Source organism: Marmota marmota, unplaced genomic scaffold (genome assembly GCF_001458135.2).
Source record: "Marmota marmota marmota unplaced genomic scaffold, marMar, whole genome shotgun sequence".
NCBI classification, from domain to species: Eukaryota; Metazoa; Chordata; class Mammalia; order Rodentia; family Sciuridae; genus Marmota; species Marmota marmota.
The window spans coordinates 53,872,375-53,891,468 of record NW_025999977.1 but is presented as its reverse complement, the minus strand read 5'-3'; the positions used below and the strand labels follow the sequence as shown (position 1 = coordinate 53,891,468).

General features: G+C 54.8%; 1 protein-coding gene across 3 annotated transcripts in view; it reads left to right on the top strand.

Annotated features, from left to right (window-relative positions):
- Positions 1–11,190, top strand: part of Hpcal1 (hippocalcin like 1) — a 90,325-nt gene extending 79,135 nt beyond the window's left edge. For all 3 annotated transcript variants that reach the window (XM_015479981.2, XM_015479982.2, XM_048804822.1), the window contains 3 exons: positions 6,232–6,630; positions 7,559–7,664; positions 10,316–11,190. In XM_015479981.2, the coding sequence (XP_015335467.1) occupies positions 6,253–6,630; positions 7,559–7,664; positions 10,316–10,413 (582 nt within the window). In that variant the 5' untranslated portion in view covers positions 6,232–6,252 and the 3' untranslated portion in view covers positions 10,414–11,190. The remainder of the gene's footprint in view (positions 1–6,231; positions 6,631–7,558; positions 7,665–10,315) is intronic.
- Positions 11,191–19,094: the final 7,904 nt, after the last annotated feature.

The window sequence follows — 19,094 nt, the reverse complement described above, 5'->3', positions numbered from 1 at the left end:
TGGCAGAGAAAGAACCCTGGGAACACAGGATACGAGTGCCGCAGTCTGGCTGGGCACAATCAGGAGCCACTTGTCAAAAGAAACGAACTTTATTTTTAGAACCACACACGCCAAACAAAACAGCCTCTCAGGAAAAACCCTCAGAGCCTCAACTGCCACCACCGGCTTTCCACAAGCCTCTCTCCCCCACCCAAGCTTCTCCCCACCTCCCACAATCCTCCTGCTCTTGAGGCCGATAGGCTGGGTCACGTGGGCGGAGCCAAAAAAGTCCCCCAATGAGCAGCTCCGTGGTCTGAAAGGGCAGGGAAACAGCCCAATGAGCATCACCGCAGAGGAGCCAATCAGCTAGATGTTGCTGGGGCCGAGGAGCCAATCAGCTAGATGTTGCTGGGGCTGCTGTGAGCCAATCATCAGCCGGCAGCTGGAAGTTTGCTGGCAGCTGGAAGTTTGCTGGGGCCCCTTCGGCTGTGGCTCTCAACGTACGAGGAGGCCCGCTCCCACCTCAGATGCCCCTGGGCCCACAGCGGCCGGCTGCAGACAAGCAAGACCTCACAGAACCTTGACCCTTCACCCTGCAGTGGAGACCATGTGGCCGCCTCCAGCTGAGCAAAGCAGACCCTGCTTCTCCGTCGTCCTGGAGTCTCTGCGGTGTCTTTCCCGGATGTGGTCTGTGGGGACTGAGCCTTCAGCAGACTTTAAAATCCTCTTTGTCCCTCAGTTTTGATTCCCGTTGCCATCTTCCTAGGCAAACCACCTAGTCCCCCTGCCCTGCCCAGAACTGAACAGGGCCTCCCAGGAAGCCCACTTCATGTCACTTTTTAGGGTCTATCCTGTCTGCACTTGTGCCATAGCAGCCTGGGGATCCAGAGAGCAGGCCCTGCACTGGCCTCAGCCCCAGACTCGGCACTCCCAGAGCCCAGCTAACTGGAGAGTGCTGAGCACCAGCCCCTGACCACATAGTGAGTTTCTGTGGGGGCTCCCTCCCAGCCCTTGTTGGAGGCTGATCCCGGCTGGCCCTCCTCTGCTTGCTGGGCTCTCTGTTGGAGCTTTGCCTTGACTCACCCCTTTTCTGTTGGCTCTTCAGTCTGTTCCCCTGTCCTGAGTCTCTCCAAAAACTATTCCTCCTTTTGGAGCTGGAGGAAAAGTCCCTCTGCTAAGCTGAGTGTGGGGACTCCATACTGGTCAGGGCTGTGACAGCACGGAACACTGCAGAGGCGTGGTTCCTGATGACAGTAGGCGTGACCAGGAGGGGGAGGGTGCCGCTCTGTGCCCTCCCTCGTCCCTGAGACACCTGTGATTAGCAGAGGGCGACTCCGCACGCACTCATGCACCAAGACATGGTAGTCATGCACCCTCTGAAGGAGGACTGAGGAGATGGTACTCCAGTCGTTTTGGGGAGCTGTACCTCAGAGGAGGTGGCCTGGCTGAGAAAGGCTGTGGGGTCTGCACCCTGTGGAGCCTTCAAGTCCTTCCCTGGAACCTTGCATCCCACCCACAGCAGGAAAGTGTGGAAAGAAGGGCTGCACTGGAAGTCAAGGGTCAGACAGAAGTGGTGGGCATCAATCACTGCACACATTCCATTGGCCAGCCATGGTCACATGAGCACCTGACTGCAAGGGAGGCTGGGAAATGTAGTCTAGCAGCTGGGCAGGAGGAAAAGGAGTAAGAGGAGCAGGCCGTCTGGGCTCAGGCTGTTTCACATGCGCACATGGTCCTGACTTAACACAGATTTTTTTTTTTCATATATATTTCATTCAGCAGAAACCACCAGACTTCAAATGTTAAACTTTGATCTTTTCCAGGGTTAGTGTTGCAGTGCAATCCTCTTCCAGGGTGCAGGGCAGTGGCGGTAGCCACAGCTCCCAGGTACCCTGTGACAACGAGGGGAACCACTGAGACCTCCCAGTGCCTGTGCCAAGCCATGATGTCGGTGGGTTAGGAGTCTTCGATGCGTTTTCAACCTGTGGTATTTTCGGATGTGATTAAGTCCAACTGTGCTTTCCAGCTACAACCCCGTGTTCCCTGAGGCACTGAGGCCCTCCAGTCTGGGCCTTCTGGAAGCAGCCCCTAACTGGCCGGGGCTCCTCCTTTACCCACTCTTACCCCTCCCTGCAGGCACCCAGGGTCGGCGCCCTTGGCTCTGCTTGGCCTTTGCCCTCTCCCTGCCCACTCTCCACTGGTGCCTATCGGTGCTTGGGGTTCTAGGCGTCTCCTCGTGGACATGGTCAAGGTCATCAGCATGGCCTTCGTTTTGTTTCTTTTCCTCCTTGTTGTTGGGGGGAGTTTCAAAAAATGGGGTAAAAACAGTCCATCATCCAGAGACCTGCAGTCTTCCACTGTCCAGCGCTGCTCCAGGCCTTGCGATGGGGGTCTGTGTCTCAGACGTCTTGTCGCCAGCAGAACCCTGTCTGTGCATGAGATCAGAGGCAGAAGCAGACCTAAGCACCCTGCTCTGGTCAGAGATGGGTCCACAGGCCCAGAGGCCTTCTCCCCTCTCCCTATTCCATGGACCCCATAGCCCCCACCCCGAGCCTTGGGAAGGCCTCCGGGGCTCCTGGGGCCCAGTTTGAAGGTCCCCAGGCAGTCTCCCTCTCGCTGTCCTCTCTGGCACTTGAGCCCTCTCTGCATCCCAAGGAGGGTCACCCAGGCTCTACTGGAGTGCCGACTTTGTCGAGAGCTCCCTAGCCCCAAGGGAATGAAACCTGAAGGCAGGTGTTTGTGTTCGGAAACTGCAGGGATGCCCCCAACCACACCTGCTCAGTGCTAGGCCAGCTGGACGCCAAGAGAAAGAAGGTGGGGGCAGGAGGCAGAGTCCTGGAGTCACAGTCAGCCTCCGGGACACACATGGAAGGACCTGGGCATGCAGGCGGTTTCCCCAGCAGACGAAGCGCCCTACCAGTTGCCTTTAGCTTAGGGCCGGGCCAGCCCTGGAGCCTTCCTGACTTCAGGCACAGGGGGAGCTACGAATTTGTCACTTCAGTGGCATCTGTAGGAACATAAATCACAGACAGGTTCTGAGGCAAATCAGGCCTTAGTCCAAGCAGAGATTTGGTTTTCAGTTAGGCGAGTGGACCCTGGACTCCAAGAGCGTCACACAAGGGCCTGTTCTGAAACAGGAAGTGCAGGGGTGCCCAGCAGGGGACTGAGATGTGGTGATGGCCACGTGGCCATTACTGCATTTCTCTCCCCTGGGCCATCCTCCCCGCTGCAGCCCTCAGCCAGGCAGAGCAGGGCCCAGGTCCTGGCCTCTCCTCTGAGAACCTTCAGGGCTCTCCTGGGATCTGTTTGCTTGTTGGTAGGGGGGACTAGTAAGTGAAGTTTCCGGCAGGTAGGCCCCCTGTCCGGGGATGATGCTTCCGATGGTCGCCTCTCAGGGTGGATGTGTCAGTCTGCGTTTCATCGCTGTCGCCAAGATGCCTAACCCAAACAGTTCTGAGAAGGAAAAGTTTACTTGGGGCTCATGGTTTCAGAGATTCGGTTCATGGCCAGCAGACTCCGTTGCTCTGGGCCTGAGGTGGGCAGAGCATCATGAGGAAGGGCGTGGTGGAGGAACGCTGCTCGCTCAGGGCAGCCAGGAAACAGGGGCAGGGAGAGGGGGAGAGAAAGAGGGAGAGAGAGAACAAGGTGCCAGGGACAAAATACGACCTCCAGGTGCCTGCCCAGTGACCTGCTTTCTCCAGCCGCATCCCACCGCCGACCCAACCGCCCAGTACAGCAGCAGTCCTTTCAGACTGCTCGTCCAGTCGAGTGGTGAACCCACTGATCGGGCTGTGGCTCCATAAGCCGATCATTTTGCCTCTGAGTGTTCCGGTTGCCTCACCCACAAGCCTTAGGGGAAACCTTACGCAGAAACCGCAGCAACGGGAGGTCAGGAGTGAAGGCCTGGGGCCCGGGACCCTCTCTCTCCTGCACCTTGACTTGGCGGCAGCCCAGCCCCCACCCGCCGCTCACACACATCCTGGGTCCAGAGCACGGGCTCCTGGGCATCCCCTGTGAGGGTCGCCCTTGCTCGGCTCAGCACGCCCCAGCACTCCTCCAGTCCTGTCCCCATGGACAGCCACTTGCCCGTCCTCATTATTGGAGCTCCCTGGACAGTACTCTTGAGACAGCTCGTCCTGCTCTGCCAGCTTGGGGGTTTATGGACCAGCCTGTCCCAGGCCCAGACCGGTCTCTCATGCTCCCAGTGTGGCTTTAGCCATGTTGCTTATCTTGTCAATAAACTAAGCTCCCGGGGTGAATTATCCATGCTAAACACCAATCGCTTTTGAGCCTTCAGAGCACAAAGTAACAGGGTAACCGGTGGTATTACCCAGGACCAGGGTAGGTCAGAGAACTGGGCAGTGGGGCCAGTGGGGAAAGCGTCCCCACCTATACATTCATCATAGGCTTAATGTGACTCCTCAACTCTGTGGATTAGGCGCCACATGTATCCTGGTTTTAGGGCAGACTCACTGCAGCTGGGGAGGTTGGCTCCTGGGCTGCGTGTTCAGAGCTGGACCTGGCTGGCCACCACTTCCCGGGGCCCAGGCTGCCCCACCAAACTACACTCAGCATCACCAGGAAACTGAGAATCAGGTTATGCAGAGAGGCTGACTTCACAGTTTAGGATCAACCCGAAGGAGAAGCAGAATGGAGAGTTTGCAAACCTTGATGAAGAAGAGGGACAAAAGCTAGATGGGGAAGGAGGAGGAAGGAATCGGCAGGTCATCCTCCCAAGGGAGAGCCAAGAGCTCTGTGTCCAGCCGCTTGGCTCTTGTTTTTGTATCTCTGTTCTTTGAATAAAAAATATGGGCACAGAGTTCAACATTTTAAAATTGCAAGAAGGCTTACAGCAAAAGACTCACGAGTCCCCTGTCCATCAAGCCCCCTTTCATTCCCTGGCCAAGGTCATCATTCCCAGTCCGTCCTTCCAGAGACATGAATACACAAGCACAAGTATTTCTTATTCACAAATGGCAGCAAGCTCTCATGTCATGGTGCACCGACACTTCACACTTAAAGATCCGTCTTGGAGAGTGTTTCTTGTCAGGATGTGACGGGGCATCTGGGCTGCTGGTCATTACACACAGCGGTGTAGGCAGCAGCTCGGCCACTGTTGCCTGCCCAGATGGGAGTGTGTGTAGAGAGGTTTCAGGAGCTGGGTCACAGTGCGTGCGTGTGGTTTTGAAAGATAACGTCAAACTGTCCTACGAGAGGCTAGTAAAGGAACGTCAAGCTTAGCACTTAAAGTCATAAAGACGAAAGCAAAAACAGGTCGACGTAAAACTAATAAAACCTGGGGAGGAGGCACGGAAGGAGGAGGAAGTGGTGGCCATGTGGGCGAAGTGAGTTTCTTATCTTCCATACGGGGACACAGTGCCTCCTGCTTAGAGTTCATAAATGGACAAGTAGTTCAGAGTGGCTTCCTCGGAGACTCGGGGGGAAGTCGTTTTCTCCCCTCCCATTCTTCTGTGTGCTTCAAAAATTGTTGAGCCGTGTACACGTGTTAATGTGAAGTCAGAAAATAAAATGGGGTGGTGAAGCGGAAGCTACATCAGCGTCTCGTGGAAACATCACCCAGGCCTCGTGCAGAGCTGCCCACGGGCTGTGCTTTTAAGTGCAGTGCGGTCCCACGTCCCATGATTGCCTCGTTTTTTGCTATTACCACTCAGAACAGCATTTCCTGCTTAATGTCAATTCTAGAACCTCTCCCACCAGGGCCGTTTCTCAAAGGCAAGAGAAGAAGGGGGGAGCTCCTCAAGGTTTCCAGATACCTGTTCTAAGGATAAAAACATAATCATAGTACCCCAAAGAGAAACCCAAGCTGGAGCAGAAGCTCAAAGGGTCAGGCATGGGCCAACGTGGCCACTTTGCCCTGAACTGATGGCGGATGACAAGATTGAGGAATTATTTTAATCTCATGACGTGTACAGCACCCCGGGGCGTTGGACATGCTCCATTCCATTGGTTTTCCCTCACCTTTCCACATTCCCAAGGCTGCCCTCTGTCTCGGCCTGTGAGTGGAGTCCATCCGGACCTCGCTGGAGTGCTCTGCATTCTCCACGGGGCTCAGGACCGTAGAGCACCTTGTGATCTGGGGTGTGCTGGGACCTGGTGCTTGCAGAATGAAGGTCCTGCTTGGGTCCCTGCAGCCCATGGCATGGATGCAGAGGGGACGTTCTCAGCCAGCTGGGTGGGATGGGGGGAGCCAGTCTGGGGCCCCGGTGACCGTAGCCCCCCTGTGTCCTGCAGGTGTCGTCGCCGCCGGCCGCCATGGGCAAGCAGAACAGCAAGCTGCGGCCCGAGGTGCTGCAGGACCTGCGCGAGAACACGGAGTTCACGGACCACGAGCTGCAGGAGTGGTACAAGGGCTTCCTCAAGGACTGCCCCACCGGCCACCTGACCGTGGACGAGTTCAAGAAGATCTACGCCAACTTCTTCCCCTACGGCGATGCCTCCAAGTTTGCGGAGCACGTCTTCCGCACCTTCGACACCAACAGCGACGGCACCATCGACTTCCGGGAGTTCATCATCGCGCTGAGCGTGACCTCGCGGGGCAAGCTGGAGCAGAAGCTCAAGTGGGCCTTCAGCATGTACGACCTGGACGGCAACGGCTACATCAGCCGCAGCGAGATGCTGGAGATCGTGCAGGTACCGGCCGCGGGGCGCCCAGGGCTGGGGACCTCCTGCTCTGTGTTCGCCACACGACCCGTCATTCTGGCAGGTCACTATCTGGGGCCCATTGAAAGTGATCAGCTGTCACGGACTGGACAGGTCCTTACAAAGAGCAATGGGAAAAGCCCAGTTTATTAATCTCCTGCTGTAAGCACCGGGCCCCAGCGCACACTGGGATCAGTTTTCACCTTCAGAACCCTATGGAGTAGGTCATTTTTGACATTTCACAAGTTCTAAGATTCAGAGAGGTGATTTCTTAAAGAGGTAACAGAGCTCAGAATTACATTCATCCCTTGGTGTCTGTGGGGGGTTAGTTCCAGGACACCCACAGATACCAAAATGGCACAATAGTAGATAAAATGGTGTAGAATCTGCGTGTGACCTACACGGTTCCTCCGGGTCTAGATGACTTACCATTCCTAATACAGTGTAAGTCACACTGGATTGCTCAGGGAACAAGGACAGCAGATCTGTACGGGTGCAATTTTCTTATCAATATTTTCTGTCTGCACTTGGTTGAGTCACAGATTCAGATCCTGCAGACATGTGACCGCCACCCCACTCAGCATTCCCAGCCCCCAGTAGGTCCCACAAGCACCTTCCTGGCACTGTCCCAACCCTGACCCTCCGCCCGAGATGCCTCCCCTCCTTCCCCCGTCACAGTGCGGTATTCTATTGTGCTCTTGAACTTCGCTGAAACGGGCCTGGCTCTTTTCTCCACATCCTGTCCGTGAGATCTGTCCAAGGTGAACCGAGCAGCAGGGACCTTCTCATTAGAGAAGGTCTAGCTGCCGGGGAGCACCCACTCTCTCTGCCCCTGGCTGGCTGGGGGCTGTGGGAAGCTGTCATCTTGCCCCAAATGCCCAGAAATGTCCCCTGAGCATCCCCTGTGTGCTTCCTCCAGGCCATCTATAAGATGGTGTCCTCTGTGATGAAGATGCCGGAAGATGAGTCCACTCCGGAGAAGCGGACGGACAAGATCTTCCGGCAGATGGACACCAACAATGACGGTAGGCAGGGGGGGACCTGTGTTCACGTGACGTTATGGGGTCACAGGGTGTTGACACTTCCCTCCCCTCTGTGCCTCTCAGCCTCCTACAGCCCACCCCAGCCTCCTGCCCTGGCACAGCTGTGCTGAGGGACACAGGACTCGGTCAGGATGCCCATCTTGTGCTGGCTCCCTCCTTTGATTTTATGACTCTGGGCCCGTTTCTGGCCCCTCTGAGCCACAGTCTTACTTGTTCCCACGGGTGTGCTTGGGAAAGGACGGCAGGCGTCCTGGAAGCTGGCCAGCCTGGTTCGCCGTCACCCTGGGGGGCCCTCGGGGAGCTCTGTCAGGGTGCACATGGTGGCCTTGTCTACCTACGCCACTGCACTTGGGACTCTGGGGTCCTACTGCTGCAGGAAGGCCAGTCTCAGGAGGAGGGAGAGTGGCCGCACTGACCACAAGGGTGCACCCATTTTCTCCTCTGCATCAGCTCTGAGGGTCTAGAAGGACTGCAGCAAGGATGAGCCAGCCGTGAGACAGGTCCGTTCTGCCCGTGTGCCGGCTTTGCCAAGCAGGGCCCCAGAGCCAGGTCTGATTTGCTCTTGGAACACAAAGAAGCTACATTAAGAAAAGAAAATGCACCCTGGGTTGTGCTGAGATTAAAAATAAGTTAATGCACTAGAAAGTGCTTTGTAGAGTCTTAAGTGCGCTGAGCAGGTGAGTTAGGCACTGAGCCCAGCGGGGAGAAGAAGCTTCTGTGTAACTATGGGCAGCAAACAGATTCCAGACAGCAAGGGAACAGCTTTCAAAACACATTTACACATAAAATAAGACGCTAGCATTGCCTCTGGGCTGATCTGAACTGTGTTCTCCACTCCATGGCACAAGAGGCAGAGTTCACATTCCTACAGACCTGTGCTGAGGCTTGGCTTTCCTGAGACTTGGTTTACTCCTCTGTAAAATGGGGATGATGACCCAGTCTCACATGGTTGCCAGGCTTCTGTGGAATAATGTAGAAAGCTCTGAGTGTGGGGTTGGCCACTTCACAAATCATGGCCGTGGTTCCTGAGTCACAGCGAGTGTCCCTCCCAGCTTGTCTGTGAACTTGGAAGGTGGGTACCACCCGCCACCCCGCTGACAGAGTGCCTCCCCCCCCACCCGTGAGCCCAGCAGCCAGCCCCTTAGTCCCTGGAGTTTGAGGACGGAGGGGATACCAGAGAGGCTGGGTTGCAGCAAGGGCCCTCAGGACACTGCCCTCATCCCTTGGGCTTCATAGCCGTCTGCTCAGGAATAGGCGGTACCCACAATTTGCCCCACTTCCCCAGCCACCCAGAAGCTGATAGCTCTCAGGACCTCTGGCCTGGGCTGATGGCTTACCCCCGGGCTGGGGTCATCACTGTCTCCTGCTGACTTGTTTGGGCTGCACTTGGGGGACAAATTGTGCTCACGACCCCACCCCCAACCCTAACCCACCCTGCTCTCGGCAGGAGGAGGACTGGAACTTTCAGGGATACCCCAGCATCTCTGCAGGCCCTCCGAGGCTTCTGGGTAGGCTCAGGGCCCTCCCTCTGAGGCCAAGCTGGGCTGACCCAGTCATTCATCACCCCCTGGCTGGGAGGCCTGGGTACAGGGAGAGGCTGGTTGTCCCCACCGCCCGAGGTTTTCACATGTGGCTGAGGAGATGCACCTGCCGCATGCCACCAGTCATGAAAATCATGCCTGGGAGAAGCCAGAGTGTCTGCTCAGCAATGGGTAGGAGGAAGGTCCCTGTCACTGGCTGCATAACAGTGGCCCCTGAGTCCCCCAGGCCCAGTGCTGGGCTGGCCTCTCAAATGCACCCTCTTGTGAGTCCTTGGGATGGTTTGCCATCATCCCAAATTGAAGAGGAGACCCTGAAACATGAAACGGTCTGGGCAGGCCACTGGCACAGAGCCAAGAGCCCCAGGGCACTTCCACCATGTGCTTGGCCTGGGCTGCTAACAGCTGTCACCTGTGCCGCTGCCTGTCGGAGTGTGTTCATGGTCCCTCTACACAACCACAGACCCCTAAGCACAGAGACCATGCAAGCTGGGGTCCTTCCGCTGTCTTCCAGAGCCCTATCTCCTTCCCCCAGTGGCCAAATCTGGATGGACAGACCTTGCTGGTGGAGTAGCAGAACAGGAGAGGGCATGGTGCGGTCAGGCTCATTGGGGATGGTCATGGGACCGTGGGGCTGCCGGTGGGCAGCGTGGCTGACAGGCGGAGCCCACCCCCAGCAGTGGATTCTCAGGGCTGCCTCAGGAGCACCCAGCCAACATGGCCTTCATGGCCCTTGATTATCTATGGGTTGGGGACAAAGGTCATGTCCTGCCTGGCCAAGGCCCATATTTTTTAATAAGTGAAGCGTGGGGTGATTTGGAATCAGTGAGCCACCCCCATCTACCAGGCTCGCTGCCCTCCGGGTGTGAACTTGTGGTCACCAGATGCTTTGCAAGGAGCAGTGAGAGCAAAAGGTTTTGGCTTTTCATTTTTTCCCAGAAATGCCCTAGCAGTGAGTGGAGACGGGGCCTTGTCCAGTCTCCAGAAGTCTCAAGACTTTGGTCATGGGAGGTCTCCCTGACCCAAGTGTTACTCCAGCCCCTTTGGAAGTGCAGGGACGAGGCTGATCCAGTTTCTTCTGTCTCTGTCCCACAGGCAAACTGTCCCTGGAAGAATTCATCAAAGGTGCCAAGAGCGACCCTTCCATCGTGCGGTTGCTGCAGTGTGACCCCAGCAGTGCTAGTCAGTTCTAGGGACGGTCACTGGACAGTTGCAGAGAAACACAGGCTTGTCTTGCCGTTTTCAGCTTTGCTTGCAAAAGTGGATGCCTCCACAGCCAGTCCCGACGTCCCGACCGGAGCCAGGCAACGCGCCACACCTGCCCGGCAGCCGGCTGCACCTCCCTCCTCTGCCTGACCAGTGCGACATCCCTCCCCTCCCGCCCAGCCGGGCCCTTCCCAGGCAACTCCCAGGGATGTGATTCCACGGAGGGTTCAAGTGTTCTCAGCTCTGGGCACCTCATGCCTTCCTGCAGAGAGCCCAGAGGCTGACACCCAGGATAGGCAGGACTTCCCAGGACTGTGCTGAGGCCAGCTGACTTATCATGATCCCAGGTGACTTTGTGGGATAGGTGGGGACAAAGACCAATGGAGAGCAGACAGGCAAGCCCTTCCCGTGCATGGCTCCACGTCCCTTGTTCATTTTCTCTGACCAAAGCCGCTTGCACGTATATATATTGTGGTCTCCTTTCTTTAATATATAAATTATGTGTATGGTGAAGTGACATGTACCGTGTAGGCCCCGTATTTAATGCCTCCGATTGCCTTTGAAGCATGGTCCCCTCGTGGCCTGTGACCCCTCCACGCCTGGTTGTTTCGTGGTATTTATGCATCTCCATCTGCCCTCTCCAAAAGGAAATGCACGCGCCCAGGGCTATGGGGACCTGCCACTCATGTGAATGCAGGCATCTGTGTGATCTGTCCTCCCTGTTGATTGGTCTGGCATTTCCGGTATTAAAATGATCAAATCAGTGGAGTTCTCCGAGTTTCGTGTTTGCTGGGGGAGCACTCCCTGGGTGCCATCCCCACTCTGCAGGAAAGGCGGGTCCCAGGAGTCCTGCTGTTGGTGGTGAACTTGGCCCCCTCCTAGCCCTCTGGCCGTCACCACGTCTGTAAACTTTGTGCAGCCTGTTCTCCAACATCCGCCTAATGCCAAGCGAGATTCGTGGAAATGAAAGGTGATCGTTCTTGGCAGATCTGGCCAACGAGCTTCTGCACGCCCCAACCCCCGGCTTAATCGGTAAGGTGGCAGGAAAGCTGAGTCCAGAGGTGACGCATGGCCCAGGGGCATCGGCATGGTCACCAAGTGGGCGGACCTGGTTTCTCCTCCCACCTCCTCTGTCAGGTCCCTGCAGCAGAAAATCCACCTTCATGAAGGTGCCTCAGCCATGCCACGTTTGTCTCTTGTGCCCAGAAGTCCAAGGCCACGTCACAGGCTTAGCAGATTCAAGAAGATCCTGGTGGCTCCCCTCCCCGACCTCCAGCCTCAGAGCCAGCTTTTTGACTCTTCGAGGTCCCCACGACTGCTGTGGCCTGGAGCATCCAGAGGCCCCCTGTCCTTCCTCTGAGAGGGAGGAGACATTCCAGAATCTCCCTGCAGCTGCACATCTCACTGGCTGAGACCATTGTCCCTGTCCACACCCAGACCAGTGCCAGGCCAGACAGCTGTGACATGGCCACAGCTGGCTGAGGCCAGTCAGGATGAGCCCTTGGCTGAGGGGCCACCCAGCTCCGCCAAAAGGCAGGAGCTCGTCAGAGAGACAGAATTGAGGTTCTGTTGCAAAGAAGGACATCTGCAGTGTCACATGTGCCCACTGGCCACCACTCCCCTGTGCCTCAGTGGCTCCCTTTGTATAGGACAGCTCAAGGTCATGTGTGCGAGCGCCTGCGTGGAACTTCCTCTCAGCAGCCTCCAGTGAGCAGCCTGTTGACTTCAGTCATTTTAACACCTCTTAACAGGAAGGGCGGGGCCATCCGCCAGCTGCCTTCTGAGTCCCTGGTCTGTGAGACTATTTCTTGGTACAATTTCCCCTTTGCTCAAGGTGCTGAGCCTTATGGGTAACCAGGTAGGGTGCAGAGGACACAGGCAGGGGACCTGGTGTAGATTTGGCTTGCTACAAAGAGCAGGATGATGCCTTTGGCCACTCTGTCAGGCCTGTTGAGTGAGGGGCTAAAATTTTACAAAACATTACTAGGACTGGCAAAGGTCAAATCAGAAGTGCTTGTTGTGGGGAGGACTAGTTACCATGGGAACAGTCTGGTGGATGTAAACAGGAAAGAGCGCTGTGTGGACCGGGAGAGGTGGTTGGATGGATGGATGGAGGGATCATAAGGTATCGGATAGAGTGATACAATTATGGAAGCTGAAGGGTCCCAAGATCTGCAGTCAGCAGGCTGGAACCCAGGGGAGTTGATGGTGTAGTTCCAGGTGCAAGTCTGAAGGCAGGAGATCAGTGTCCAAGCTCAAGATTATTGGACCAAGGTCAAGTTTTCTTGCTCAGCTTCTTGTTCTCTCCAGGGCTTCAATGGATTGGATGAGGCCCACCCCCATCAGGGAGGGCACTCTGCTTTGTTCAGTTACAGATTTCCATGTTAATCTTACCCAGAAACGCCCTCACTGACACACCCAGTATAAAGCTAGACCAGAGGTCTGGCACCTGTAACAGTCAAGTGAGCAAATGAAGTTGACCATCAAAGCTTCTTCTGTCCAAATGTGGAAGACATGGATCTGGGGGTCTCAGTGGACCCTACCCCAGCAGGAGCTCATTGAAGTCAACATGGCTTCTCAGGGAGTCTACTGCAGCCTGGGAAAGGGGAAATTGCCACATGGTGGCCATAAACCAAGAAGCCCAATTCAGCAGGCCTGGTGGTGCATGCCTATAAACCCAGTGACTCAGGAGGCTGAGGCAGGAGGATCCCAAGTTTGGGGCCAGTCTCAGTAACTTAGTGAGGCCTTAAGCAACTTAGAGAGACCCTGTCTCAAATAAAAAAGGGGCTGGAGACGTAGCTCAGTGGTAAAGTGCCCATGATCAAAAGTGGTAGTTTGGGGGCTGTGGCTCAGTGGTAGAGCACTTGCCTAGCATGTGTGAGGCCTTGGGTTCAATCCTCAGCACCACCTACAAATAAATAAAAGGTATTGTGTCCATCTACAATGAACAAAAAGTGGTAAAGTTTCCAGTACCAAAAAAAAAAGGGGGGGAGCCCAGCTCATTTAGAGGGGGAAATAACCCACAATGAACCCCAAACTGTCATCCATAGTGACTCCCCGGCAGGAACCCTCCACGGGCTCTTGTCAGGGTGGAGGCTCTGCCAGGTGGCTTTCCACAGACGACCTCCTACCGTCCCTTCCTGGTGAGGGGCTGGCACCTCATCCTCCTCAGGCCTCTCTCCTCCTTGTCCCTGGGACCCCCTTCTGTGCAGGCACCTCGAGTTGGTCCCATTCCCTTGGGAGGGCTGTGAGCCCCTCTCCGCAGGCGGAAGCCTTGCACATGCCTGAGTGAGGCTTCATGAGAGTGGACGCGACAGAGCCTCAGGCGCGGCTCTAGCGCACTCACCACACATCTGCCCCAGACCCCTGTGGCCCTTCCCTGGAAACGAGATCTGCTTGTGACCCAGGAGGCTGCTCAAGGGTGCGACATACCTGTCTTCCCCCACCCTGGCTCATGCACCATCCTGTTGACAGCTGCCTTGGCCAGACACCCCCACCCCACCCCGCGCGGAGACCCAGGTGCAAGTCCTCACTTGGCAGTGAATGAGCCTGGACAAGGCCTCTGTCCTTGCCTGTGAGCTGTGTCTTGACAGCTGGGACGCTGAGCATGACCTTATATACTGGCTATCAGAGGGAGGGGCTTGAGCACCTGGGGGAGGTGAGGACCCCAGGGGCAGGACCCAGTCCCGGGGCTCTGGGGCTCAGGACTGAGGGCTAGCAAGTGGGTGATTGGCCTGGCTCCACGAGGCCCTGTGAGGCAGGCATGGGGCCCCGGGCCAGCAGCAGGCATGGAGTGGGAAGAGCCAATTGGAGACCACACAAAACGGGGAGGGGACAACACGGGCAGCCTTAATGGGCAGCCTCTCTCAATGACAGGTACCAGGGACAGATGCTCCAAGACACATGGTCTGGGACCCCATCCTCAAAGCTGCTGGGTGGTGTGGGGGCAGGCAAATCACATCTGTGGGTGCAGACCATGAACATGTACCCAGGGTAGTAGGGGAGGCCAGGCCAGGCCATCGGGTGCTGCATGCACACAGGGGAGGGTCTGGGGACATCCCAGGAAGCATGGCTAAGGACATTACCCTCTGCAGGGACAAACAGAGGAACAAAATCACACAGGCTAGAGAGGACCTGCCAGCTAGTCTTACAGCATTTGGTGGGGGTGGGGATGGGTAGGGAAAGGGGCTTGGTCAGGGGACAAGGTGGCTTAGAGCCCCTTTCTCAAAGTCCTTGGTATGTGGCAGGGCTGAGTTTGGAGCTCTGGGTCAGAACCATACTGCAGTTCCACAGCCCTCAGGCCACATGAGACCTCCTGTCATGGTAGGACTCTGCACACAGTAGGGCTTCCTCAATGTATGCTGGTGGCTGAATTGAACACACCTTAAACACGAGGAGCTGCTGCCCTCTGGTGGCCATGATTGGGATGGGCTCAGGGGAGCCACTTCCTAAAGGTCTCCCCAGATCTCAGAGCCACTAGGCTCACCACGGTTAGAACCTTTCTGTCCCCTGTCCCATTTGACAGATGAGGGTCCTGAGGACCACAGGAGCACCTGACTTGCAGTGGGCCACACAGCTGGGCTCCCTTTTTTTTTTGGTACTGGAAACAAGCTAGAGCTAGCTCTTGGTGCCACGGACTCAGAGTCCTTGTTGACTGGAATACAAGTACCCAGTCAGACGTGAATTTTAGACAAAACAGCAAATAATTTTTTCAATTTATGTGTGTCCCATACAACATATTATATGTTGATTTGCTAAAAACTAGCCACCCAACTTGTCAAGGCACAGAGCTGAGCTTCACAGACCTGTGCAGGTCAGAAGCTGGTGGGGTCTGACCATGCCACAGGCCACCCCAGGGCAAGGCGTACCAGCCTCCTGGTGTAGTCACTCTCCTACCCTCGGCTTGGTCCTGGCTCCCTATGCCTTCTCTCAGGCAGAAAAGAAGCAACTTGGCAGGGCCTGGCCTTCAGTACCCCTTTGGCCAGAGGCCAAGCACATCTGGTCATCAGCCCTCCCCTGCCTAAGGCCAGCAGTGAGGGCCGATAAAATATTCCTACTCTAACAGAATTCCTCAGACGTTTTATTCAGTGCACTAAATTCTGGACTGTACCGCTCCTTCCTTATAAGAGTGGGCTCTGGCACGAGGTAGGGAAGGAGGAGACAGGGAGGGGAGGGACAGGCCCTGTGGCTAGCTAGTGGTGGGGGGGACCAGGTTCCACTAGATCTGCCCAGTGCCTGGCTCAGTCCAGAACAGAAATGGCTCCGAGGGTCAACCTCAGTGGAGCTGCAGGGCTACAGGCGCTCTGGCTGCCCTGCTCGCTGCCCCCAGCGGGGGGATGCCTCCACAAAGAGCAATCTGGTCATGAGGACGGTTCTTCAGGGACACAGGGACCTGCTTGTTCTCAGGTCCTTCCCTTAACTCACTAGCTTACCCACAAGGGTCCCTTGGCCTCTCTGGGTACCATCCATCTGTAAGAGAGGGCACCCTCTCTTGAAGCCAAATGTACAAAGCTGGATGAGGCCGAGAGGACAGAGCTCCTCACTTGTCCTCCACCCCTCTCCCCGGCACTGAGGCTACCTAGTGGTCGGCAGAGCTGGGTTTGGAAAGGACTGACTCACTTTAGGGGGCTGTTCTCCAGCTGGGCCCAGAGATGATGCAAGAAACCCCCAGACCCAGCCTGGGCGGAGGCCCTTGCCAATTAAAGGTATACCGCGAGGGTCAGAAAAACCCCAGTGGAGGGGCGGCCAGTCAGCCATCAAGAATAACTTCAGGGGACCTGGTAAGGGTGGAATCTCTGAGGAGGTGGTCACCATTGTGGAGGTTACCACGTGGGGTGAGAGGAGCACCTAACTACTGAGTGGTCAGCCCCACCCAGTCCAGAGCCAGGCTGCCACCCTAACACCACCTCCAGCTGTTTAGCAGCAAGTGGGGGTGGGGAAAAGGCTGGCGGGAAGCTGGAGTCATGGACACGGTTTGAATGTCACCTTGCGGTCTGTGTGACTGAGCTAGTGTCGAGCCCCTCCTTCACCAATGAAGCCAATTTGCAACCTTTGTGACATCAGTAGTATATCATCCTGTCAAAAGGACAGTTTGGAGTTAGACCCTCTCTCCTCCCTAGGCTTTCAATTCTGCCAAGAAGCAATACACACAGTTTAGTGGGTTTTGATCTTTGGTTTTGCTTTTTACATGGGACAGTAGTATGTGAATGTTCCTCACTCTGCTGTCACAATTAGTCTAGCTTGGTGGCTGCTCCAAGTCAGCACCTGCAGACCTGTCCAGCTCCTCAGCAGCACTGTGTCCCAGTCCACTGGTAATTTCGGCACCCTCTTGTGTCGCTGGGGTTTTCAAACACACTGTTACAACGCCACGATGAGGTGTCTTGTAAGAGCCATAGAAATTCTTAGAGTGCCAAGCCAAGGATAACATGAATTACTAGTACTGAAACACCCCCTCAGAATTTTCTAGATGCGGCGTGTCAGTGTGCCTGTCCACACTGTGTGCTGAGAACTCGAGTTTTGCCAGTCTGACAGGTGAAAAAAACATGCACTTCACACTCATATATTAAATGTTCATATATGAGCATGTTTTTCATGTTCAGAAAGTTGTCTTTTTTGGAGACCGATGCTCCTGCCCTGTCCACTTTCCATTGGACTCTTCCTTTATGTATTTATTGGGAGTTTTTATTATTAAAATCAGCCCTTTCCATCATGTTGTCATTTTCCCCTTCTCTTACCTTTTGACTTCAAATGTTCCCAGCAGTTCTAGTTTGTTACATTTGAAACTTTCCTCTATCAATAATTTATTATGGGCAAGGCCATGAAACACCTATAATCCCAGAAAACTGGGAGGCGGCGACAGAAGGATCCTAAGACCCTTGTCTCTCACAAACACACATAAATGGCGGGGAATATAGCTCGTGGTAGAGCACCTCTGGATTCAACCCCCAGTACAAAAAAAAGATGAAAATAATTTTGGCATGAGTTGGGGATATTTTTCCCAAATGATTACCCAGTTCCCCCAAAGAGTCTGAGGCCTGATAATGCCACTTTCTTTCTGCTACTGGGGATTGAACCCAGGGAACACTTTCCCACTGAGCTACATCCCCAGTCCTTTTATCTTGACACAGGGTCTTACAAATGGCTGAGGCAAGTCTTGAATTTGCAATCTTTCTGCCTCAGCCTCCTAAAATTGCTGGGATTATAGGTGTGCACCAACACACTCAACATCAACCCCCCTTTTTAAGAAGCTCCAAGTGATCCTACGGCAGTTTATGGTTTGGATACAGGGGCTCCATTTCCCTGGCTCTCCTCCCATGGGGGCTGACTCCAGCACCCCCAGGAAGAAATGGTCACTAGTGGCCTTGGTGGAGCTACACTTGCTTCAAACCTCAGGTCTACGATGCCCAATATCTGTACAAGAGCAGACAATACCATCTTCAACGGTTAACATTTAGGTTAGATAACAAATTTAGGGCCTGGTGGAAACAGTGCGTGGTGTTTACACAGCTAGGCCATGGGATGGCTGCTCACAGCCTGTATTCCCGCTTGCCAAGCTCACTTGCCTATTCCCATGTTCAAGGAACAGGGGTCTGAGACACACGGGGCCAGCGGAACAGGCTGTAGTATGAGGGGCAGGTTCATCTGGGGCTCCTATGCCTTCACTGTCCCTGCCAGTGGTGGACATTTTATCTGGCTGTGTGGAATTTAGTACGCTATTATTATTATTTTTTTAATAATCATCTCTCCCTTTTCTTAAACACAAGCTCAGTACTGCCACAGTGATCTATAGGTCTAAATTTTTAAAAATGGAACTCCCAACTTTAGACTAAGGTATTTCTTCTGCCATCCCCAACTCCAGTCACAATCTATCTTCTCCACTGGCCAAGAAACTTTCCATCTTGGTGGACTAAAACCATTATACCCTGGGTCCAGGAAGGGAGACGAGAGCTGGTGACAAACCAAGCCTTAGTTTAGCTGAGCAGGACTTTGGGGAAGGTAGCTCTTGAAAAGGAGTAAGTCCTCTCCCTCCCCTTACCTGGGTGAACACTGCACCAGCTGGAGGGCTTCCACAGGGTAGTTAACAAGTCATACCCTAGAACAGAAGCTGCAGTTATCCTGTCCCTCAACAATGGTCCTTACAAGGGCAACACTTAACTTCCACGGTGGGGGTTAAATATGAGCCTGCCATCCTTTCTGCAGGAGCAGGGGTGTTGGGAACACAAACAACATGAATGGCCAGTGGTCAAGGTCAGACAAGAAGGTAAAGATCTACATGTGAAATAATTACTGTTGTTGAATTTAATATGGTAAGTTGACTGCCAAGTGCTAGGCCCTGTCACATGTATAAGTGTGAAATCAAGGTGGAAAGGGGAACACCTGTAGTTTCTGTAGGCAAGGTTCGAAGGGCCTCATGTCCCTCCCTTGGGCATTGGCTACGATAGGGCAGGCAGGCATATTGTATCCCTCAAAAGGCTCTGGGCACCCAAGTCCATCCACAGCCAGCTACAAACACTCAGGGTGGACAGATGTGCAGGGTCCAAAGGGTGTGGTCTTGGACCATCCATCCATTTCCCTCTACCTAGTACAGATTAGATCCATCATGAGAATCTGCAATACAGGATCCTCTAACCACCTGGAATGGACACAGTGCACAAATCCCAAGACCTAA